General features: G+C 40.5%; 3 protein-coding genes and 1 long non-coding RNA gene across 17 annotated transcripts; 3 read left to right on the top strand and 1 right to left on the bottom strand.

The window, feature by feature from the left end:
* Positions 1 to 3,854: 3,854 nt before the first annotated feature.
* LOC149986475 (uncharacterized) lies at positions 3,855 to 6,119 on the bottom strand. Of its 12 annotated transcripts, none has more exons than XR_016500372.1 (5): positions 5,824 to 6,107; positions 5,281 to 5,584; positions 4,907 to 4,959; positions 4,688 to 4,813; positions 3,855 to 4,330 (listed from the first exon to the last, which is right to left on the bottom strand). It is a non-coding gene; the product is annotated as an uncharacterized LOC149986475 (long non-coding RNA). The 12 variants fall into 12 exon arrangements; XR_016500374.1 differs by having other exon boundaries at positions 4,688 to 4,809; XR_016500371.1 differs by having other exon boundaries at positions 4,688 to 4,959.
* Positions 6,120 to 6,347: 228 nt separating this feature from the next.
* Positions 6,348 to 13,577, top strand: LOC112275661 (uncharacterized). Its single transcript, XM_024506208.3, has 7 exons — positions 6,348 to 7,849; positions 7,998 to 8,517; positions 9,010 to 9,095; positions 9,328 to 11,601; positions 11,791 to 12,004; positions 12,247 to 13,120; positions 13,257 to 13,577. The coding sequence occupies exons 2-7, from the start codon at positions 8,361 to 8,363 to the stop codon at positions 13,405 to 13,407; spliced, it is 3,756 nt and encodes a 1,251-aa protein (XP_024361976.1). The 5' UTR covers positions 6,348 to 7,849; positions 7,998 to 8,360; the 3' UTR covers positions 13,408 to 13,577.
* Positions 13,578 to 14,244: 667 nt separating this feature from the next.
* LOC112275662 (uncharacterized) lies at positions 14,245 to 17,120 on the top strand. Of its 3 annotated transcripts, none has more exons than XR_012216512.2 (6): positions 14,245 to 14,939; positions 15,111 to 15,616; positions 15,766 to 16,011; positions 16,195 to 16,404; positions 16,692 to 16,784; positions 16,987 to 17,024. XR_012216512.2 is itself a non-coding variant. In XM_073530428.2 (6 exons), the coding sequence occupies exons 1-6, from the start codon at positions 14,618 to 14,620 to the stop codon at positions 17,006 to 17,008; spliced, it is 1,467 nt and encodes a 488-aa protein (XP_073386529.1). In that variant the 5' UTR covers positions 14,245 to 14,617; the 3' UTR covers positions 17,009 to 17,120. The 3 variants fall into 3 exon arrangements, 2 of the variants coding, with proteins under 2 accessions (XP_073386529.1, XP_073386528.1); XM_073530428.2 differs by having other exon boundaries at positions 16,624 to 16,784; positions 16,987 to 17,120; XM_073530427.2 differs by having other exon boundaries at positions 16,195 to 16,784; positions 16,987 to 17,120.
* On the top strand, positions 17,004 to 22,751 carry LOC112276176 (uncharacterized). The gene is made up of 12 exons (XM_024507265.3): positions 17,004 to 17,136; positions 17,493 to 17,567; positions 17,843 to 18,215; positions 18,484 to 19,225; positions 19,339 to 19,446; positions 19,576 to 19,675; positions 19,907 to 20,122; positions 20,377 to 20,658; positions 21,106 to 21,192; positions 21,357 to 21,419; positions 21,843 to 22,109; positions 22,284 to 22,751. Exons 2-12 carry the CDS (start codon positions 17,523 to 17,525, stop codon positions 22,500 to 22,502), a joined length of 2,502 nt encoding a protein of 833 aa, XP_024363033.2. The 5' UTR covers positions 17,004 to 17,136; positions 17,493 to 17,522; the 3' UTR covers positions 22,503 to 22,751.
* Positions 22,752 to 22,976: the final 225 nt, after the last annotated feature.

Raw genomic sequence — 22,976 nt, 5'->3', positions numbered from 1 at the left:
GCAGCAAAAACCCTAATTTCAGTTTTTGTATTCATGCGGAATGGACGCCCGTTCTGGATGGAATCCTGCATCCCCCTCTTCACGGACACCGGTTCCTGGTGGAATCGTGGATCTCCCATTATCTTTAGATATATCTCTACTTCTTTACAGATATAGATAGATAGATAGATAGATAGATAGATATGTAGAATGAATGAGTGGATGCATGTTTGATGCTGGCGTTAAAAAAATAAAAAATAAAATGCTTCCTGTGAACTTCAATTAATTTTCAGAGTTTGAGTTCTTCTTTCTTTCTTTCTTTCTTTCTTTCTTTCTTCTCTGTGGAGTTACGTGTTTTTTTAGTTTTGGGTGATGTTTTTATTAATAACTTCATGTTTTTTCACTATATTCTCGTAGAACATTCAAAATTTTGTTCTTTGTGTGCAACAGGATTCCTGAGTATCTTCAAATGACGATGCCTAACCTAACCTCACCATCATTTCTACCTCTTTTCTCCATTTCTGGATCTTGCACATGCGTGTAAACATTTTTTACTTTCATTTTTTTTATTAGTATATACATAAAATATTTATTGATTTTTCATGAATCTATTTTGATGATCGACGGAGAAAAATAGAACTGATCCTCTGCATCAATCATTGGCAAAATCATAAAAATAATCGTTATCCATATGCAAAGATAGATTCTAAAACTTAAACCTGGTAATTCAAATGTGTTTGTATACGATTGTCTTCTAAAGAAAAGAATCTGACTTTTCGATTCTTCAATAAATTGAATTCATTTCTTACTTTACCAATTAATAAATTTATCTTGTTTTTTGTGCATTCAATTGTTAACCTTAGATTATACCTTACTAGGTTTTATTAAACAAACTACTAAAATTATTGTTTAAATAGCAGATGGGTAAGGTAGATCTTAGAGGACAACTGGTACTTTACTGAAAAAGTGCATGATTAGACAGTTTGTGGTTTTATAAAAGTATACTGCTTATGACCATTTCAATTAGAGAAGTGAGTGAAAAGTTGCAGAACACCAACACACACAACTATTAGTACTAATGAAGTCGTTGAATCCTCCAAGAGTATGTAATTCTTAAAGGAAAATAACTTGTTTGTAGCATAACAAAATAAGAATGAAAATATACCTTTGTCCATGTAGACGTCATTAAAATTAGTCCTTCAAATTAAATTACTTATTTTTATTAATCATAAAAATATAAGGAAAAGAAAAAGAAGAAGAAAAAATATACACATTTTTTTATTTTTTTTATTTTTGAATAATAATATAATCTACTAATCATTAGTTTTTCATCTTTGAATTGCTGCTCTTAATATATATCTATATATATATATATATATATATATACGGTATTTGTATTTAAAGGTCAATTGTAATAGATGATGCTTGTAGAGATTCTAATTGCTATTGCATCAAAACAAATGTGCGGACATATATAGCTCAAAATAACATTAGATACAAGGTTTACCACAAGCATCTTATTTGATGAATCATGAGGACCAACTTGTGTACATCCACTTTTCTCTGAAAAAATGGGGTGGTACACATGGATGAATGAGATCCAAAAATAGCTTTCAGAATTTGTTCCGTATTAGTACCCAACAACAGACAAAGGACAATTGAACAACCTCCCCTGTTTAGAACTGGCATGACAACACATTCATTTATTTTTAATTTATTTTTAATTTATTTTTTAATTTTAAAGTGAATCTCAAGTTACATAATTTGCATTATTTTCTCGAGAAAGTAGAATCATTGAAGCTAGTTAAAATGGATCCCCTATACATGCTAATCCTTGGCTTCTAATGTTGCCCACCTCAGCAATTTGCCTTGAATTAGTTGTTTATAACTGTGAAACTGCATTTCTAAGATTCCATGCTTAATGAACAACATTTCAAGCGTATTTCATAACAAGGTTTGGGGTTTAGGGTTTATGTTTGTGTAAGAATTTGTTGTTGTGAAAAAGATGAGATTGTTGTCACACTGGGCATTATAGCTATCACAACTTGACTACAAAAGTGATATTTTTAAAAAGATAACATTTAGCATTTAATATCTTACTAAGAAATAATACATATATATATATATATATATATATATTGATGGTTCTACAATGATAAAACTAAGAATATACTGACGTCTGTGCAATTTTCATTATAATTGTTAACATACTTAATTCCTGAAATGTAGAGTGAACAAAAATAAACTGTTTTACATTTATTTCATTGAAGTATCGTAGCATTTTTTAAAGGAAACAAAATATATATGTAATTGAATTGATAAGAACAAAAAAGTCAAAAACTGTAACTTCAATTTCTATGTATTCGTTATTACAACAAAAGGACACGATAATCAATCATTTAATATATTTTATTATCTGCAAAAGATTTAGGAAGAGGTTGCTGAGGATCTGTAATAAATCACTTGCAGACAATGAAGAATAATAATGTTTTTAATATCAGAAAAAAGTATAATGAAAACTTTGTATTATGAAAGAACACCAAGAATGGTTTCCATTAACATCATAATGTTTTTATTTTTTTGATTAACAAGTAATAAAGATAATGATAATAATATTAATATAAATAACATGTACAATGTTTAATTGGTCAGAAACTAAATGAATCCAATTAATGAAGCCGACATAAGAAATCCCTGACCCATTAAGGCTGAAATTGCTATTTCCATTGCAAGTTGTGGAGTCAACCCGAATTGTTAATTCTGATTTTCATTCTGATGTTTTGCTTTTTGCTTCTTAAGCATTTAATTAACATATCACAGAAATTATATTGTCGTTCTTCTACACAGAATAAGATGTTCAAATGATGCAGTTGTGATTATTACAGGTGTGGTAATATAATTTATTTATATTCTTAGAAACAAAAAATATTTACATGAGACTATGACTATAGCATGATTTGTAGGTAGAGCTGCAAGTAGTACTTATAGCTCTTTAAAATCTACATCATGTAACTTTCAACTTTCAATGTAGTACTAGGCCATAACGTCTGTTTTCTTGATTAAATAATTATTTACTTATTGAAATTACAGAAAATTGTAAATAAAAACTTGGGTAACACTGTTAAGGAGTACAGTTTTTTAACGTGCAAAATATCAGTTTTTGTGGATAGTTGAGTAAGAAACTTGGACAAATGCAAAAGAAGAGGAATGAAACATAGAAAATTAATAATAAAGCCTTAATTTTTCCCATGTGAATGTCTGAAAGTCACAGTGAATTCCAGAACAAATGTTACAACAGAATGAAAAGACCCATTTGGACAGGTCATGTTATACACTGGTTTTTAACTTGGTTTACTTAATGTATACAATATACATATTCATAGAAAATTGTGTAGTGGGAACTGAAAGGATGAAAAGGAGAGGCACTCACCAACAGAAACAATATCAACAACATCAGGAGTTACTTTGAAGGTGTAAAGGGGTGCATGCAGTAAGAAGATCTTCTGCATGTAAAGCCAAAACAGATACAAAAAAATAATTAAAAAAGAAGGGAAAAAAACAGAGCCATCAGACACAAACTGATTAGCCCAAGCACCAGGTGGTCTCCTACTGATTGACGTTAGGGCCGTCGTGTGAACGCGGCCCTGCAAGGCTGCATCTGCCGGGGTTCGATCCCGTGATTGATCTGTAGATTTTCCTCGCCCAGTTATATATCCACGTCAGCACAGCCTTCTGGAATCATAAGGTTTAGAAGAATTGATTTTGTGTTCTTTACTTTGTTTATGAATTTCCTTTTAGCTGCATTCTAAGTACGAAATGAAATTCATCAATTACGTTTTGTAATAAAAAACATATTTTTATTTAGTGTATTGATGGTGTTTATTTATTTTTATTTCTATTATCATGATTGTATTCTATATCATTAAAATAATAATAAAAAAAAACTAGAAAAAGTAATCCCATGTCTGGCAAAAAATATGTCGTTTGGCTATTATTTGAAAAAGAGTTTTCAAGATTTATGAGGTATTTTTTTTTTCTTCTATTTTAAATTGGGCTAGACAATTCCAATCTTCAACAACAACAGCGAAAGTCAAAAATAAAGAAAACAATATTTTTATAAAAACAATTATGATCAAACAAATTATTGAACGATTGTTGTGCATCCATCGTTTGTGATATGTTGGGGATTCTGTGTATTTTTTAAACTTATGCATGCTTTGTTTAGTTGAAAGTATCAACAGTAGATGACAGAACAATTGTTCTTTGCAACAAATTCAGATTTTGCTTTATATATCAAAAAATTGTTTGGCTTTGTTTGTGCTAGAAAACTGTTTATCACATGTAAATCCATCTTGACTTGGTGTAGTTGGACAGACACACATAATTGTTAGCAAAAAGAGTTTATTTCAAATTAAAATTATTTAATATATTCTGATTATATTGTAAATGAATAATATCAAAATTTTGTTGATGCTGAATTTTATTCTAGAATAAGAACCCTTGTATTGTGTAGACCAAAAGATTACATACTTTATATAGTACTGAAATACAGACATGAGTATTTCATTCAAAATATTATTAAACGATATTAGACGTCATAGTTACATTTCTTAATTTTTAAAACATTGACTTCAATATCAAAATCAGTATTTTAAGGTATATTTTAGATTCGACTTTCTCTGATAAGTTTCTCGGGTATTAAAATTACCTTTAGAGCATTTGTAGCATGTGCAATACTTCTCAATACATATTTTATTTTCTTCATTGTCTTCTTTAAAAAATAACAATAAAAAAATTGGCCTTCATTTCTGGATAAAATACACTAATGATCTACCTAATGTTTCATTTGGTCAAATATTAGACACCATATGTTTTAATATCAACATATCAAAATTATAAAACGTGCTACACTTTGTGGATGTTATACCTGTTTTTGTTTTGATTGGAACCTTTAAAAATCTCATTTAATCAGACAGTGACCTGCACACCAAATAGATCATGATATTTATTGTGATGTGAAACATGCACTAAGCGTATCAACACTTTAATCCAGTCTTTAAACATCACATAGACTTGATTAAATTATCATTAAAACACCTGTTTAAAAACAAAAGTCTATTAAAAGATTACGCTATGGTATTATATATTTACACCTACTTTGAATTCAAACAAAGCAAAGCAAAGCGAAACAATAGCATCCTGCAGTGTGAAAAAAAAAAAGAAGAGTAAAATGTATAATTAAATATTATTACTATTCTTATTATTAAATGTTTTAAAACCCAGGGAGGAGGCGGTGTGTGCCAGTTTTCAGTAGGCGGAGAGAACGAGGCGGGAAAGGGAGGGCAAGTGCCGCTCATTCTCCTCTTTCTCATTCATGGTGAGCGTGGGAGTTGGTTTGCTGGACTCATGTTCTTCCCCTCAAGCTCAGCGCCGAATGCAGTTGAGAGATAAACCGCAAAAAAGCAACACCCCTCGGGAATCGAACTCGAGAGACGGCCTTCATAAATATGCCGCAGGGGCCAGATTTGTTGTCACCGCTCTGCTGCCTCCAGACAAAATGCTCTGGAGACTGGGACCGCGGTTAATTGTCCTATTGATACAAACCCTGCAACCCGGCTACGGTGGGGAAATGAGGGGAGAGGGAGAGAGAGAACGACACTATCGCAGCAGGGAGCAGATCTCCTTTTTCTCTGGCACAGATGGTCACATGAAGCAACAAAAAACACGGTTCAGGCTTGCACGGCGGCAAGCGTACATGCAACTTTTCGCGAGAACTAGCCTTTCGGGGTCAGTCAAGTGGAAGGAAGCACAACACTACGTAGCCAAAAAGCAAGCGTGCCTTACGATTTGCTGTTGCTGGTGGTGGTGCTCCTGCTCCTCCTGCTGCTGCCGCGTACGGGGTTTCGTAGTGTAGCCTTGCGGCAGAATCTAATCTTGTGGCAGTTTGGGACAGACAGTTATTGGCTGGAGGGGTATGAGGGGTAGGGGTAGGGAGCTCACAATCTACCATGTGCGTTATTAGATAGAGCGGCGTAGAGTTTCATTCTTCCACTGGACACTTTCAATGAGGGGGGAAAAAAAATGATCACCACGCACGAATTAACCACTTACAATGCACTAATTCTGCCAACAACTAGAATATGAATTCCTCCCTCCCTGCCCCTAGGGCCTCGGGAGTCGCGCCTGGGCTAACGACAACGTTCGTCTGTCTGGGTTCGCGGGCGGCTGGGAACGGGGGTACGTGAGTGCTTGCTGTGGGGAACGAAGGATCTCCGGCTGTCCGGAAATCCCCCCCCCCCCACGATTTGCGCTAGTCGGGAGAAGAGGGCTCAGTCCCAAGGACGGGCCAGGTTTCGCCGACTATTCCGAGGCTGCACGTCCACCCGTGATTGTGACGCCGTGAGGTTCAAACCCTCCGGACCCCGCCATCATATAGCGCGTCTTAACTGTGGGGTTTGAAGTTGTGGACTGCACTTCTACGATCAGACAAAAGCGTCATGAAGAAGAAGAAGCAGCTTACGTTAATGTTAATCAATGTCTTGCCGCAGACGTCGAAGCCAAATTTCAATTTCTGATTGCTGCGTATAAACGCCCCACCGCCTCCAGGCCACAATGGCTTGGCTGGCCTGCTGGAGATTAACCATTCCTTTCTGTGCCTTCTCGGCGTGCCAACGAAGGCTCAGTTTGTTGTGTTCTGTCATCAGCTTATAACTTGAGGTGGTTTTTGCGGAGCGTTGTCGTGACGTTTGAGATAGATGAATAGTTTGTTCGTCGAGGAGAAAGGGAGAGAGGGAGACTTATGTGGTTTGGATTTGAGAAATAGGTTGTGAGGTACAATCTCCTGTGCACATATACATGGCTGGAGGATATCCGAAACCGTTTGTCATCTCGCACTGAGCATTAGCTGCATGTCTCTCGTCGGGGTGCGTGACTTGTCCTTGCGTTATTTTTCCCTTTAGACATGTGAGGCGGCGGAACTATCGTCTTTGTTTACAGAAGGTTGAGGACAGTTGTTTTCGAGCGGGTAATCTTCGCCATCAGCCAAGTTTGAATCGCTTGGAGTTTGGTTGTTTCCTCGAACACTGTGATTGTTTAGTTTCCTACAGTTTCACAGTATCGAACATTAATTTTGATTTTAATAGTACATTTTTCTTTTTGAATTCGCAGCACACACTGTTTATTTTTTTGGCTTACTTTCTTCTGTACCTACAGTCTTCAGCTGGGTTGGCGATTCGTATGCTCACTGAAATGACGGTCTTCTCTTCCGGTTCTCGCGCAATTCCACAGTGTTGCAAGGTGATAAAACTTGAAGCGCATTCATGATCAATCTGACGATCTGCCCTTAGTTATATTTTCTCCTACTTTCTGCGCTAGTCAGCCCTCTCGCATTGGTAGTAACACGATGGGATCATCATCAGTGTGATAGATTGGGGACAGTTTGTGATAGTGCAAAGGCGCCAGTGGCAGCGAAAACGCACTGAGATAGTTATTGATGCACTTCTAGGTTGATAGTTCGCGGAGGATCGATAGTCATGGCGGGATTGAACATCTCTGAGGTCACTCGTATGGTTACTTGCTTGTTCGGCATCCACATTCAGGTTTTAGAGAATCGTATCGTTTCTGATTTCCTGGCAACGAAGCGATCGCTTCACTTCTGCGTCACCTCTCCTTCCAGTCTTTTCTGTAAATGACGCAGTGCTCTCAATGCACTGGAATCTCTCGTAGACTGCCATATATTCTCTCAAAGGGTAACATATCACCGAATGATCACAAGCGAGGTGACGTGTGCTAGTAAAGTTTAATTCTGGAATTCCGAGACTCTACAATGCTCCGAATAACCGAGTATTGTATGAGGCTGTTTCGCTGACTGGTATGAGGCTACAATTTTGCCCTTGATTACAGTACTACATCCTACTTTAATATTTGACACAACATTAGAACTGTTCAAATTCAGACTTCCCTCATCCCTTGAAATGCCCGTGTTACACCGCAATAATCAATTTCTTCTGACTACGCAGCCATGGTTCTACGTATGCGACCTCCACATTCCTAGTACTCTTCAGGAATACTTTGCACCTCGACCTTGTTCAAGAGGACTATCAACCAGCTCTTTCGTCGTCTTATTCTTGTCTACCACTCAATTTGAGAAAGTTCCATACCAAGACTCATGGGTTCTTCTAAATTTCATAACTAGAGACGGCAATACAGAGTCCAACGTTCTCTTTTAAAACTGAATCGGCGACAGCCTTGAGAGTGCGGCCTTGAGTATTACTTTCCGCTCGTGTCTGAAGGATCAGCAGTGAACGTAAGGTCTTCGTATTTTATCGCTTGACTTGGCATTCAGCTGGGAAAGCGTAGCTGCACTTTATTACACTAAGGTGATGGACGATCTCACAGAGACTCACCGGCGAACGCCACCCACTTTTCACCACATTGGCTTGCAGTCTCCACGTGTGGGAGGGTGTGTGAGCACATTTTTTCATATGATCGACTGGAAACACAGCAAACGTCTCTCTTCCTCTAGGCGAATTACTGCAGGTATGAAGCCATTTCATTCCTGATCCATTTGGTCACACTGTTCCCCGCCCAAGTTTCTTGACTGAATCGGAATGGCCCAAAATTGTGTGTAGGAGAATTCTGAGGTCTTCTGTGTCGCGCTAGCTTTTGATCTACATATCATGATCTTGCAAGTCCGTTATAAATGACAACAGTAATCTATGATAATGAATCAAATATTAAGACATGTAGTTCAAATGTGGTTGATGATTCTCATTGGCTGTGTTTTGTTTTATTTTGTTTGTTTGCTTATTCGTGTTTTTGTCCTTTGTTTTTGAGTATTTTACATATTTGTTTCAGTGTGTATGCTTTCTGAGTCTGCTTCCACTGACTTCGATTTTACATCTTTCTTGCGATAAAGTTAAATAATGAGTTGTTGACCATTGCCGAAAATTCACAATGACGCTTTTGCGCTTGTGTAGCACGTATGTTGTGTCATGATTTTCTTAATTATGAAATCAATGTTGGTTACAGACAGGCCAAAGAAAGAAGCACTATATGCTAAAAGGGAGAAGTTCGTCACGGAGTGCACAATTGTCCCCACTTTAAAGCTTTCAACGGTAGGTGATTTTCCTCGTCATAGATAAAATTGATCATCTGAGTTATTATTCTTCAGAAAGTTTTGAATGAGGTATAACTCATGCTTCATAAAGTATGGCTAAAATTTCAGGGATACCGTTGTCGCTGGATGTTGGAATTTTGCGCGAGGAAAACATTTCACATGGCATGGAAAGATATTAGCTTATGTTGACATACCCACGTTCGATGCTATTTTTTCTTTTGCGTTTGCAGAGAAGCACTGAGAGAGATGAAGTTTTTGCTACCCCGACGAACACCCTAGCTTTCAACTCGACGCCAAATCCAGGGTCTGCTAACTCGGACGGCACGAGTGAACGTGTTCCTGGAGTGGTCGCACGACTCATGGGTCTGGAATCTCTACCAGACAAGACATACCCGCCCTCGAGACCTGACGCACTAGAGTTTTGTTGTAACATGACGGGAGATACAGCTCGTGAGCATGTGGATTTCCCACCTATTTTGCTGCATGAGCTTCTCGGTCAAAAGTTCCACCAATGCTCTAAAAAACCATTAAAGCTCATGAGCATTTCCAAGAAGTCAAAAGCTACGAGATCAGAACGACCTTTCGAGAATAGAACTTCTTCCACAAGGGATGCCTTTGAGCCCTCGATGAAGCAGCCCTTTCTAGCTCGACTGCAACATAGTGCTCCTAACCTTCATCACTCGAAGCCCGTGAGCAGCCCCAGTTCTTCTCTTCTGTCGCCATCAATGCTCAGTGGATACACAGTGAAATTATTGAAGTCAACGGTGAAAGACCGGGAGCCGAGTAAGCAGCCTTCCCCAGGGAGCAAGAACACTATGTCAAGAGAAGCACACAGAGACACCCAAAGTGCCATTGGTGGGAGCTTCCGATCCGAGACGAGGAGCATTTGTTCCAGCAAAAGCCGAAGGGAGAGTTCAGCGAATTCCTCCAGCAGGTCTTTCAGAACTCCGTCCATTTCAAGGACTTGGAGTGAGAGGGATGATAGACCCAAGCACAGTGGCTATGAGTCGTATTCTTCTGGGAGTCAGAGTTTCAGAACTCGGTACGATCCAGGCAGACAAGATCAAGCCAGCCGAAGGGCATGTGAGATGGCTTCACCAAGGTCCAGTTCTTCTCTGAAAACCCATGGAACGAGGATCCCGGTCCTGAAAAAAGCGGAAGCAGGTTCTCCGTCTCCCCGAGCCGTGCTAGGAACTCACGAAGCTTCAATCCGTGGATTTAAAACCGACCTTGGAATTTCAGTTTCTTCTCCTCGTGAGAAGAACCTGGAGAATCAAAGAAACGATTCGCAGGCTGAAGATTTTGGAGCTCTTCCTTGGAGGCTTGCTCCTACTACACCCATTCATGTAGATGCAACTACTGAAGAGGAGCCTCCGCTACGTTGTAATTATGATCAAAACGCTGATTTTAGTCAAGGGTCCATAATAATGTCCAAGACCCTGTATGAAAAGTCTGTTACTGGTGGCGGATTTCGGTCTATTCATTTCCGGAATAAGGGTGCGAAGCATGATAAAAATCATGGAAGCCAAGGGAATCGAGTACTTCCCTCTGATAAGCAACCAGTGGAACATTCAGTTGGATTATCACTTGCGAAGGAGGAAAATGTTACTGGAGTCAGATCCAGCTATGGTGTTCTTTTCAGTAACAAAAAGCAAGCTAATAAAAAGGAATGTTTTGATAAAAGTGGGGTTCCAAAAATGAACCACACTGACAGCACTTCGATGTTGTCTCTTTTAAAAAGACCAAGGAGTACGCCTGGTCCATCCTCTATGCCAACTACCCAGCTTGGTTCTCAGAACGTTAAGACGATGTCGAAATCTGGCAAAAAGGTTACTTCAAAAGTGGGTTTGGGAAAACTGGAAGTCATGAAAGGTGTAGCCAAGCAAGGTTCGTCCTTGGTAGAAATTTCTATAAAAGAGCCATTGTCACCGATCCGCAAGCAATTTGAGAAGACAAGGTACAAGTCCATTGATGACGTATTCCCTGAGCTTCCGTTAGAGGAGAATGGCGTAGGTTGGGCGTCACCAGATCTTCGGAAGACCATTCAAGCAGTAGAGGACAAATTCCTAGGAATCGGGTTACATGGTGAAACAGCGACCCAAGACTGCAGATCCATTGAACGAATGTTTGGAAAAGGAATTTCTGGGAAGTATGTGCCTGTGTCCCCAACAAGCTCTGAATCATCTCTCCTGGAGAATGCAACCTCTAAAACGAGTCCCCACGTCTTACCCACCAAATGCAGATCAGTTACTGCAACGGTTCCAAACAGTGCCTTAGTGAAGTACGAAGAGAAGTACTTCCTTTCTCGGAATCTTCTCATGCTGCAGGATATGTTCGTGGTTGCTCACGGAGATCAATCAAATGATTTATGTGGTCCACTACGGAGCTTCCGTTCGTTAGAAGATCGAGAGATTGTTTTAGATGACGATGAAGCAGGAGCCGATGTGGATGCGTGCAGTAACAGCGCCAGTTGTGATACTGGCGGGACACCTGAGCGACTTGAGGTGAGCTCACTGACCCAAGACTTCTTTGATGAAAAAGAGTTCATTACATGGCTATATGCTTATCTTCTGGAATACATGTCGCCTGTGCCTGGGAAGTGTGTCAATACGGATGACTTTCACAGATTCAGCAAATCAACGATCCCACATTTGAATGATTTAGCTGAGTACGAGCCCATGTCCAATGTGCAGATTCAAATAATGCCAGTAGCTGCTGGATGGAGTGAGGATGTGGCGACGCCACCAGCTTTGAAAAAGTTTGAAGAAAAGCTAGCATTGGGCTTCTGTGACTCAGATGAGGGGCACACTTTATCTGCTGAAGAATGCGAGCAACCCAGTCCCGTATCTGTCCTTGTGTCTCCATTTCTTGACGAGGTTGCCATGACGCCTGCTACAAGTTTTACTGGTAAGTCGCAGATTTCTCTGTGTGATTATGTACTTTTTTTTGTAAGTGAGGATTTTGTGGCAAATGCTCTTACTTCGGTAGCAATTTCGAATTGGAATAATTTGTCCAAACATCCTCGATTGTAGGGACTTGCTCGCATCTGAAATATATAGCTTAAACAATAAGGTCTGATTAGAAATACAAGAATATTGTGAAGCTGATTTTCATCATTCTCTGCGGTTCGATGCTTCCTTGACATGCAGGGTCGCAGCAGACTAAGAAGAATCTCACTGGTATTGGTGACATGTCCTTTTCTCCGTCAGAAGAGGACGAAGAACAAACACATCCTATCAAAGATAATGTAATCATTTCAAAAGCTTCTGAGATGGCCACACAAGACACGATAGAGGTAGACCAGATCAAGCAAGGGAATCTGAGCATTTTAAGGTTTCCAAATCTTAATTTGTCAAGTATTGAACCACCAATTACTGCTCCAATAGAGCCACATCAGGAACTATCCTACATCAGAGACGTCTTGGATGCGATCAACCCACTAAGAGGTTTAGAATCTGGACGCTGCCCATCCAATTCTCCAATGAAACTTCCCTTGTGCGACGGACTTGAATCTGGAAATATTGTACTGGACGAGTTCTCCTTCGAGTCTGAGCGATGGTGTACTCTTTTAGATGCACCTAGTCAGAGTTCAAGAATGAATCCAGATCGAAAGCTTCTCTTTGATTGCATACACGAGGTTATTGATCTTGAGCCATGGATGAAAACCTCTTCCTTCTATGTAGATCTGCCCATGTTTCCTGAGATGACTTCAAACTCGAAGTTCAGATCGCCAATCGTGGGAGAGCCTCTTGTGAAAGGAGTTCATAGAATGATCTGTCACTGGAGAGACATCGCTGGAAATGTGCTGGATGATCTGATAGACTATGACATGAATGTTCCTGAAGGCCGGTGGCTGGTTTTCAGCCAAGAAGTCGCTGAAGTAGGCCTTGATATCGAACGCATGCTTCTGAAAAAGTTCTTGGGAGAGATTATCGATGAATTGGCATCGATCTCAACAGCAAGGGCCTTAATGATATCCTACGATTGTAATGGCAATTCGTTCGAATTTCTTCACGAAACGAAGTAAGTTCCTCATGAACTCTTCAACCACATGGTCATCAGCTTTGCTCAATTCACCTGAACACTGTTTTCGGACGTTGCGTGTGGCAAACATTTCAATTTCAATGGGAAAGTGGACCCATATTTTACGTGTCCCCAGGAATTTGGAGCTTCTGGATCACGAATTCATCGTGGGAGGCCCATTTACAGCGACTCTAGCAATTTCGCTTAACATTACAAATGCAAGTGCGGCTTTGCTGCGACAGAGGAAATGTGTACATAGTTTAACGAGCGGAGTACGCTCTCTGTAACCACAAATATGCTTCCAAATATCTCCTGGAAGTTGCAATATTAGTGAAGGTTCCAGAGGTGTGTGCTGATTCTAGAGGTATTTCTCATTACCGTTGTAGATAACATTGAAAATGTTAACTGAGGGAGGTGAAGTTTGACTTCTGGCTGCTTCACTAACTGTTTTCGTGAACCCACTTTTTCTCTTTGAGATTTTTTGTTCTTTTTGTTTTTTGTCTGTTTTATATATTACAGTCTAATGAACCCCAGTAACAATCATAGTTTACTTCCTACTGCTCAAAAAGCATTGGTGAGAACAATACCATTGTTAGGGAACCCCTGGACCTCAATTCCTCACCTAGACACATTTCTAGACTCACAATCTGTCTATGATTCCACCAAAATGCCATTTCTGAGGCAAGATTAAGGAACAAACTTTGCAGGAATGTGAACTCAGGTACTGAGAATTAGGTTTGCGTGTAATTGAGCTGTCTAACATCGAACGTAACTGCCATACAATCGGGGATTTTAATGCTGCAATTTTGTAGTCCGTCACACATTCGCTGAACTCGCAGATATGTAATCTTTTGTCTCAATCTTTTTGGTCCTTGTCCTCAATTTACACAAGTACAGCCGGGCAACGTAGATATCAAACTCGGGTGTTTGACGAGCGGCGAGTTGCGTGAGAAGGCAAACCTACACGTGCTGCTGTTACAATGCAAGCTTCGATTTTCTCTACGTCATGTAACCTTAGTGCGGATTGAACTACCATCTCCACAAATACGGTTTAGACGTCCAGAGCTCAAAAACTAAAGTAGATTTCCTAAGTCAGGTGAACGCAATAATTGATTCATATAGCAGAGCATGCAACTTTATGTCGATCTTTTACAATCGCTTGCTGCATTGGCGTTTATGGTGCTATTCTCAAGTGCAAGTCCTATCTTTAACTGCATTGTCTCTGTTACTTGCAGATCTATGGAGGTTGCAAATGTAGGGATTTGACATTCGCTTTCATGGAATGTGGAAGTGCATTATTCCGTAGATTTCTCTTCTAATTAATGTGCGGTAAGGTCCGTCTCGTGGTTGCTGGCTGCGATGGCAGATAGCAATGGCAGACAGCAGTTGATGAGGGGGTCAAGTAGCCACCTCCAGTAAAATCTCTGATCACATTGCTATCTTCCGGAAGGTCCATGAGTGAGCACCGAAACTCCTCGTTGAAAATTCGATTAGAAAATGGAGATCGAGATGCTGAACCAGAAGCAAAATAATGCAAACGGGGGAATATCTCCCTTAACGATACCAAAACTGGCTCTAAACACCAGATTCTCTGACCAAGTCGCCAGTCCCGTCGAGTTCCGGTCAAAAATTCAAGATCGATCGTTGACCAACATCATCAACAACTCTCTCGCAGTCAACCTTCCAACAGCGGCACAACTTTTTCCTCAAAGGCGCAGGTCTTCGGCGATCTCTGGTAGTGCGAACCTCATGGCAGGGAGAGCGTATAAACTTGTTCCTGAAATTGGAAAGAAAGGCAGACGCGAGAGTCGATTTCGGCGTACGTTTGATCAATCACTTCCATGATGTTTTCTGAGGCTTGCAGATTTCTCCTCACATGTAGTCATGATATGAATTTCTCCCAGGGTGATTGGTATAACAAGCATGTTCGAAACTACGCCACCGTGAAACTCGGCTGTTCCAATGCATCTAATGGGATTTTGTAATGCAGAGCAACCTGCGAAGAGGTCATCGTCACAGCAAGAATTGCAACGAGGCCACGGCGACAATTTATTGGTGTCACAGAAACTGGACTGGATAGATCTCCAAATGCGATCATCAGAGTACTTGAAAAATCTCCGAGGGTTTCCACGGCTATCCATCACAACAGAGGAACCATTGCACATGGGACGTCCTCAACTTGGACATAAGAAACGCAGCACTCTTGTAGTTGACGAAGGCATGGGTGAAGCGGCAGTGTCGTTCAATAGGTCAACAAATATGACAAATCGACTCACCTTCAAAAGGCAAGTTCGGGAGGGGTCCGTGAGCAGGTCCTCGTTCACAAAACCGTTGGTTAGTACGACAGCGACAGAAGAAAGGAAACGGCGAGGCACCGCAGTCGAGGACAGGAGGGCTCATCAGGGGAGCGTTGTCGAGGTTCCCTTGGATCCCAAACATTGGCTGTTGCAGTCTCTGCGCCTCCAAGACTACGAGCTTCAAGAGCTTTTCGATCAGGTACGTCTGGAATCCAGTAGCTATTTGACGATTATCACCACTACAAACACTCGTTAGGGTTGAAATTGGTGGAATTGTTGGACAGTATGAATTTTTCAGCCATGTTCAGTGACCAAGCAACGTGTGAGAGTTCAGTGGGGATTGTGCAGATGGAAGATGTGACTGAAATGATACCTTATGACACAGCGGGAGTGCGAAACCAATTGAAAGAGCTTGATGGCAGGAAATCAGAAATGCCCCCGGATGTTAAAATGCTCCGAAAGGATCAAACTCTTCTGGATAAGGTGAAGAACTTGATCACGCGCTACATCGAAGTTCAAGGAAAGAAACGGCAAGACGTAGAGCCTCCTGAAGCTGATGACGAATTTAGGGAGAAAACTCCTGCTCTTTTCGAGGTAAGCCACCCCAACACTTTCTGATTGATCTCGATTCTTCAAATTGATGTGTAACTCTTTTTGAGCATGTTCCATAGTGATGCTGCTGACGCAGATAGTGAACATTATGCTGTGAGTTGAATGCTGACGGCTGAACGCAGACTAGTTTTGTGATAATTGCGTCGGTGTTGAATAGTGATGCAGGGCTTCGAGCGTAACCAGGAAGGAAACCTATTACCTGTCTTCACCAAGGGCACCAGCCTGTGCTCTCTTTGTGGTCAAGCGAGAACCAAAAAATTGACGCGTGACAGTGAGCTTTCCGCGAGTCCGTTGCTTGAGCCCCAGTCTCTAATGCATGCTCTTCCCTCGTTCATACCAATTGAAGATTACGTCATTTATCAGTCTATTGTACAGGTATCAATTCTGACCTTCAAACGATTTTACATGGCGTACTGCTTGGGCGATCACTCCATAGAATCATGGCTTGCATGTCATGTACCTAGTTTCTTTGAACCGTGGACAGCAAAAGATGTAATCACTGCATGTAAGAGGCAAAGCACTCCATCCGTGGCAATGTGGAGAATTGTTCCCCAGCATCGATGTTTACGTACGCTCTGCATCAACATAATTAAGTTGTCAGGTTTCCAACTCTGGAGGGACCAAAGAGGACTGATATGCGGGGATATGGTGGTGGTGGGAAGAGATGTTAGCCAGTCGGCCACGAGAAGGAATATAAGTCCGCCTTCAGTCCTCATGAGAAACGATGGCACATTGTCCTCTTTCCTGCACTTCAGGTACATCTTATCCTTCTTTTCCAAACTCTCAGTCTCTTGGTTTTAATGAGCGTACACTTACATGTTCTCATAGTGAAGTGAATTCATGGATCTTATATAGTATCGAGGGCTTAACGTAGCAGCTTCGTAAACATTGCTGAGGAAGATGAATCATTTTAATCTATATAACCCTGGCTGGGGTAATATTATTCCATTTGCGCAGCCAGGAAAGAGAGAGGACGTAATATTGTTGGGGGAGTGGCTACAACATTCTGTGCTTGATAAGAAATGTCACGACACTGACGGTCACATTGCCGACATTGAAGTCTCCTTTCAGTTACATTCTATTTCATTCTTGGAAATCGTTCGCCAGGTACAATAGAAGATTGGTTACAGAAGTTGTTGTAAGCTGTATATCAGTACAATGTGAAGATTTCCCAGAGTGTAAATATTCCTCGCCATGCATAAATGCACCTGTAATATTATATACTGATTTGAGGTGGAGCACTATGGTTTGACATTTTAGATCTCATGAATATCTGCGCAACATTCGTCCTCTAGCATTCCCAAATTGTTAGACATGCCCGGAGAGAGCTTTGTAGTGATAGACTTAGCTATTGGTCCTTCTTTGTGACGTTGTATAATATCTGTATCTCATGAAATATCCACGTGCTTAGTAAATCACTAAATTTCTTGATCCATTCTTATTCTAAGAAAGTGGTGTATCAGGTGAGTCTGGAATGTAAAGAAAGAGGTGACATGCTACTGCACTTATGGCGGCAAGTGATTCGCATTTTTAACCAGGTGTTCAAGCTATTTGATCCAAAAACGTTCTGCACGCTTCTTTGCCTCTTCTAATCTCGTCCTAACTGGTCCTGCCTACCCTGTGTTTGTTCGATCTCGGAATTTAGCTCGTAGATAGAACTAAAGAAGCGAAAATAAATTTAGAAGGTTCAAACACGGCTGACAATGTGTAATTATCAATGACTGTCGACTGAAACAGTTGTTGCATTTTCTTTTATTTTTATTTTCATTATTATTGAGGTCTAATTCGGCGAAAATGAACAATTTGGTTTCAGGTGATGGCAAGCACAGAACCGAAATTGACATCGTTATCAGCTGAACTAGTTCGATCAAGAGAAATTATGGCTCTGAGCAAGGACAAGCTTTCAGATCTGACGGGGGACCTGAAAGCTTGTACACTCAAGTTTAAAACGGTTTCGGAAGCCCTGAAGCAGAAAAATCTTCAGTTTGTGCGCCTTCAACGGTGTCGTCTCTGCCTCGCCGAGAATCTTTCACCTCGTGCACGAGAGAAGTTCGTGCGAAGAGCAACTATGAAACATTTTGCTAGTTCAGGGGGGTCGATGATACCACAGGAAGAGACCAAATCCGTGGGCGAAATCTTTCAAGAAAGTCTAGCCTCGCACCAAGCGGCTGCTTCTTCTGTGGAAGGTTGAGAATGCTTAACTGGATCAACTGATGTCCATGTGTATTCTTAAGATGAACATGCTGTTATGATGTAGAATGCCTAAAATTGTCAGGAATAAATTTTGCTAACATTCCGTTATTTCCTCATTAGACAGCATTGAGAGCTAATGGCTGCATATATGATAACTAGATTCACGAGAATAAAATGTAAAATTCTTACGATTATTGAATTCTCCTACATCTCTTCTGCATGGAGCATTTGTAAGAAATTGTTTTTCACTCAAAATTGCAGGGGGGCAAGCCGAAGGGGGGGGAAATAGTGTCCCATCCGAGCCGGTAGTCGTTGAAGGGGGCAAGGAAGAGGTAGGAATAAAGGAATCTGCAGCAGCTTCTACTGAAGGGATTGTCAATGATAGTAACGAGCAGGGCGCCGCACCAGGAAGGGCTGAAGAGCAAGCAACAGTTGCCGCTTCTCCGGGTGATATAATAACTATATCACCTACATTTCGAATATTCAAGAGGGTTTCAGAAGGTTTCACGCACGATGACGGGATCCACGCTGATGTTCCAGCGCAGACTATTGATCCTGCGAAGAAACATCCATTTTTTGAAGTCTTGGACAGGCCCAAAACTGCACCTCCTCGTTTAAACACGTATGGTATGGAGATTTTTGAGCCCCTCTCAGCTGCAGACGCTGCAGTATGGAGGAAGCTGAAACGAGAGAAGCGGCTGAAGAGGGAGAAAGAGATGAAGAAGACAGGAAGAATTGTTGGAGATGTTGCACCAGGCGGATTAAATGAGTCGGACGCAAGCATTAAAGATCTGGCAGCCGAGACAATGCAGCTTCTCGAGCAAGTGGGAATGAATCCTAAGCTAGCTAATCGATTCAAAGGAATCCTTTCCAAATTGCGTAGATTAAAGGACGGTATATTAACTGCAGACGGATGGCTTAATGAAATAGAACCAGATAGCGAAGACGCGAGTTTCTTAGAAGCGATGGGGTTGGATGGTGGAAAGGGGAAAGGAAAGAAAGGGTACGTCCCTGAAATTATCCGGTTGAAATGGAGTAAAAGTAGATTTCATAGTGAAACATACTATGCTCTCATGCATTGATCGAGTTATATCAATGGTTCACCATTGTGTGCAGTCAATTGGGCAAAATGCGAAAGGGAGGAGATAGCAGACGAGGCAGCCAGTTTATAAACGTTGCCGAGGAGCTAATGGCCCGCGGTCGTGGATCTTCTGAAATTAAATCGTGTGATACTTCTCTGTCTCCCTCAAACTACATCGTTTGAGAGTTTTGTTCAGTTGGCTTTCAGTATCAGTTTATGGTCAGATCATCTGAATTGTTGTCCACTAAGACATGTCAATTCTATTTTCTCAGGATGAAAGCCAAAGACCTCCCCTTTTTGCCTTTAGGCTTCGCAAAGATGATGAAAATCACCCCGCCTCCTAAAGTGATTAAATCCTTCAACGAACGGCAGGTTCGTGACCGATTTCTCATCTTCCACTGAACAGAACTGTCCACGCTTACCACTTATATGGTTCGATTAAGCATGGATCTAGTGAGCTTTCTTTCACGTGCTTGCGCATAATAGACATGGCTTATCCTTCTAGTGTGGAATCTCTCATAAGACCCACCCTGCTCTGATTTTATACAACCAATTTGTCACCAAGCCTAGTAGAATCTCACGATTGGCGTTGGCAAATTTCAGTTATTAAAACTAGTGGAAGGGATCTACGCTTCAAAAATACAAGCAGATGCTGTTGATGATGAAGTCAATAACGAACGGCAGAGCGCTTGTGAATTTGTGTACGACTATATGCTAAATATTTATGGTCTTAAAGGCCTGGCTGAGTCTGCTGTCCATGGTGTCTTCAAGAAGATTAAGAAAATGATGATTAGCAAGGGCATTGAAAAATGCCACAAGGTAGGCCATTACTTGTAATATAAATTTTGTTCGCTGTTGAATTTTTAATTTTTAATTTTTTTTTTTTCTGACAGCTTTTCTTTGACAAGTTGTGTCCCTATGATACTGACCAATCTGATGCGAGAATGAATACATTTGTACAGAAGGATGACTTCCGAATCTGTGAAAATCATTATTCAGACATTTACGGTAGAACTGTGATCGTTTTCTTTTAAGTTGAACCTTGAACTCATATGATTTGATGGCGTTTGCAGCTGAGGTTGTTCCAGCGCTTCTGCGGCTTTGACCTCGCGAAAGGGTACGCTGAGCCCGACCTTTACATGTATCTGAAGCTGCTGAACAGAGGACAAAGCAAACTAGGAGTTCTGTATTCAGAACAGGACGATGGGATCGTTTTCCTAAATTGTGCTCAAGTTGATAATTTATTCGATGAACCGTGTCTTATCGAACACTTCAACGGAGATCGGGATGCAGCTGCAGAATTTATCACTAAATTCGCAGGACTTCATGCTACAACAGAGAAAGTTGCACCTGAAGTACGTTCTTGACATACAATCTGTTTTGATATTTTAATAGAAAACATCTCATCCAGCATGCTAGAGAGCTCTATTCAGCACAAGATGGATCCACAATTTCGAAAAGTTAGAAGTGAGACACTAACCGTTAGATAGTGATCCAAGAAGATTTTGTGAACTGCTATTTTAGAATGAAGGAAAAGAAAAAAGTAAAGAAATGAAAAGAAAGATGAAAGAAAGAAAGAAAGAAACTGTTAATAAACACGGCTGTTACAGGTTAAGAAACGGAAACCTGCTTTAAAATCACAAGTTGGATAAAAAAGCTATAAACATTCTCTACGTTCCAGAAGACGCATGTGTTATCTGGATCTGAAGCTATTGCGTCCCTCTAAATTGTGAACGGGTTAGGAGGGATGTTTCGATTCCAAAATTGCATTAACAAATTCGTGATTGATTAACGTGTGACAGCTACAAAAGATACTGAAAACTTCGCAAGTGAAAAGAGTGGACTTTGACCTATTAATGGAGAACGTGATCGATTTCAACCCTACCAAAGTAAAATTGCTAATTCTTGCAATCTAGTTTTGGTAGGATAAATCAAATGTCAATATGGCCTGAAGGAAGTCGTGATCATCTAAAAAATCAGTTAATTTTCGACATGTTTATAGAAAACTATGATGTTTCTTAAGTTTTAAAATACAATTCACTATTCACTGCAGGTGGACACGAAGACAGTCAGAGTGAAGTTACCCGAGAAAGTTGCTCCTCAATCGGAAGAAGAGGTTAGCAATAGCTTTTCGTTTAAATCTTTGTATTCCAAATACTCCTACGTAGAGGAATTCATCGAAAGAAAATTCAAGTCCGGAGCTTTGGGCTTGCAGACTAGTGCAGAGCTTCTTTTTGCTAAATTCTTTATTAAAAAATGGTAAATTCACCGATAGAATCGGTTTGATAGAATAAATCTCTGCCAAAGCAATTTTCCTCGTTTACACAAGGACGTGCCACATCACAATGTCTGAAGGTAGACAAGAAATTAACAGATTAGTAAGCACACAAAACTTATTTAGAACTTTAGCGGTGGTGGGGGTCATGATTCTAGTCCTGACCTGGTACCGAACACGTATTGTGCCATTGGCAAGCGCTTGGTCAATTATGCTACATCACTCACAGCGTTCAAGTATTTAAAAATACATAAATTTTGGCAGGGAACGGCTCTGGAGAATCTTTTCGTAGCGGGAGATGCAAATCAAGATGGTGTTTTGACGTTCACAGAGTTCCGAGAAATCATAAGCTGTGCCGAACCTTCTATCTCACAACAAAATGCACTGCGAATGTTTCGTGAAACTCTTGTTCTCATGCCCGAAGGTGGTGATAGCATAAGCCCCAAAGCTTTTGCAACTGTTGCACATGCGCACGGTATAAAAGCACCGTCCGATACCATCTTCAATCTGCTGAAGAAGACGTGGGACCAGGTACTGAAGGGCAACCATTATCATTCCCTGAACACTAATACCTGAATGAACATGAACAACTTCAATTACCTATTTAACACGCAGTCATTAAAAAAGATTATGCTGGGTTGCATGAGATGTTCAATTGTAAAGGATTCTATCTAACCCTGAATTGCATTTTTTTTGGATGCCCAGATTCAAGATGACGTGAATCCTGTAAAGATGGCGGAGGAGGAGAAGAGCAGAGAGGCGACAAATCTCCGAGAAAAGTTGGAGGAACTGATAGCATCTGGTACCCAGGTCTCTGAGGCCGTGCAGACGTTCCGCGATTTTGTACTTAACTTTTGTGGAGGCAAACAGGGTGATGAAGAGAGGTTGGGTGAGGCAGCGCACGAGTCTGATGAATCTGACTGATTAGAAGAAGCTACTGTCCCTCCTAAGTTCTCTTCTCCATCGAAATTGATGGACCATTAGTATATGTACACTCAGTTTTTGCAAAAAAGTTTACAGGCTGTTGGAGGGATGGGATGTTCACCATTTCTTAATCTTCAGAAAGAATGCAGATTTCCAAGTGACAGAATCAATCACCATCAACCAACTGAAGAGTGCAGATATGTGTCAAAATTGACAGAAAAAATAAAAAAATAAAAAAATACACACATATGTATGTATGTATGTGCACACACACACACACACACACACACATATATATATATATATATATATAAACACTGGCACTTTTGGTTCAATCAAGTAATCAATTGGAAGCAACGCAGCTTTCTCGATACCACTCTAAGACATCAGATATACTGAAAGTCACTTTCAGAGTCAACCCACTTCATTTTTCGCATGGGCTCGGCCAACTTTTCGCATAGACTTGTATCATCT

Source organism: Physcomitrium patens, chromosome 23 (genome assembly GCF_059467195.1).
Source record: "Physcomitrium patens ecotype Gransden chromosome 23, ASM5946719v1, whole genome shotgun sequence".
Classification (NCBI taxonomy): domain Eukaryota; kingdom Viridiplantae; phylum Streptophyta; class Bryopsida; order Funariales; family Funariaceae; genus Physcomitrium; species Physcomitrium patens.
The sequence above is the reverse complement of the archived record's forward strand: the minus strand, read 5'-3'. Positions and strand labels throughout refer to the sequence as shown.

Excerpts from the sequence above, each read along its gene's own strand:
- LOC112275661 (XM_024506208.3), top strand. The coding sequence starts at position 8,361 with ATGGACGATCTCACAGAGACTCACCGGCGAACGCCACCCACTTTTCAC. Across the intron at positions 11,602-11,790 it reads GGACACCTGAGCGACTTGAG|ATTCAAATAATGCCAGTAGC; the intron begins GTGAGCTCACTG and ends TCCAATGTGCAG. Across the intron at positions 12,005-12,246 it reads GCCTGCTACAAGTTTTACTG|GGTCGCAGCAGACTAAGAAG; the intron begins GTAAGTCGCAGA and ends CTTGACATGCAG.
- LOC112275662 (XM_073530427.2), top strand. The coding sequence starts at position 14,618 with ATGGAGATCGAGATGCTGAACCAGAAGCAAAATAATGCAAACGGGGGA. Across the intron at positions 15,617-15,765 it reads TTCAAGAGCTTTTCGATCAG|ATGGAAGATGTGACTGAAAT; the intron begins GTACGTCTGGAA and ends GGGATTGTGCAG. Across the intron at positions 16,785-16,986 it reads TCCTCTTTCCTGCACTTCAG|CCAGGAAAGAGAGAGGACGT; the intron begins GTACATCTTATC and ends CCATTTGCGCAG.
- LOC112276176 (XM_024507265.3), top strand. The coding sequence starts at position 17,523 with ATGCTACTGCACTTATGGCGGCAAGTGATTCGCATTTTTAACCAG. Across the intron at positions 20,123-20,376 it reads GCATTGAAAAATGCCACAAG|CTGAGGTTGTTCCAGCGCTT; the intron begins GTAGGCCATTAC and ends TGGCGTTTGCAG. Across the intron at positions 21,420-21,842 it reads CTCCTCAATCGGAAGAAGAG|GGAACGGCTCTGGAGAATCT; the intron begins GTTAGCAATAGC and ends AAATTTTGGCAG.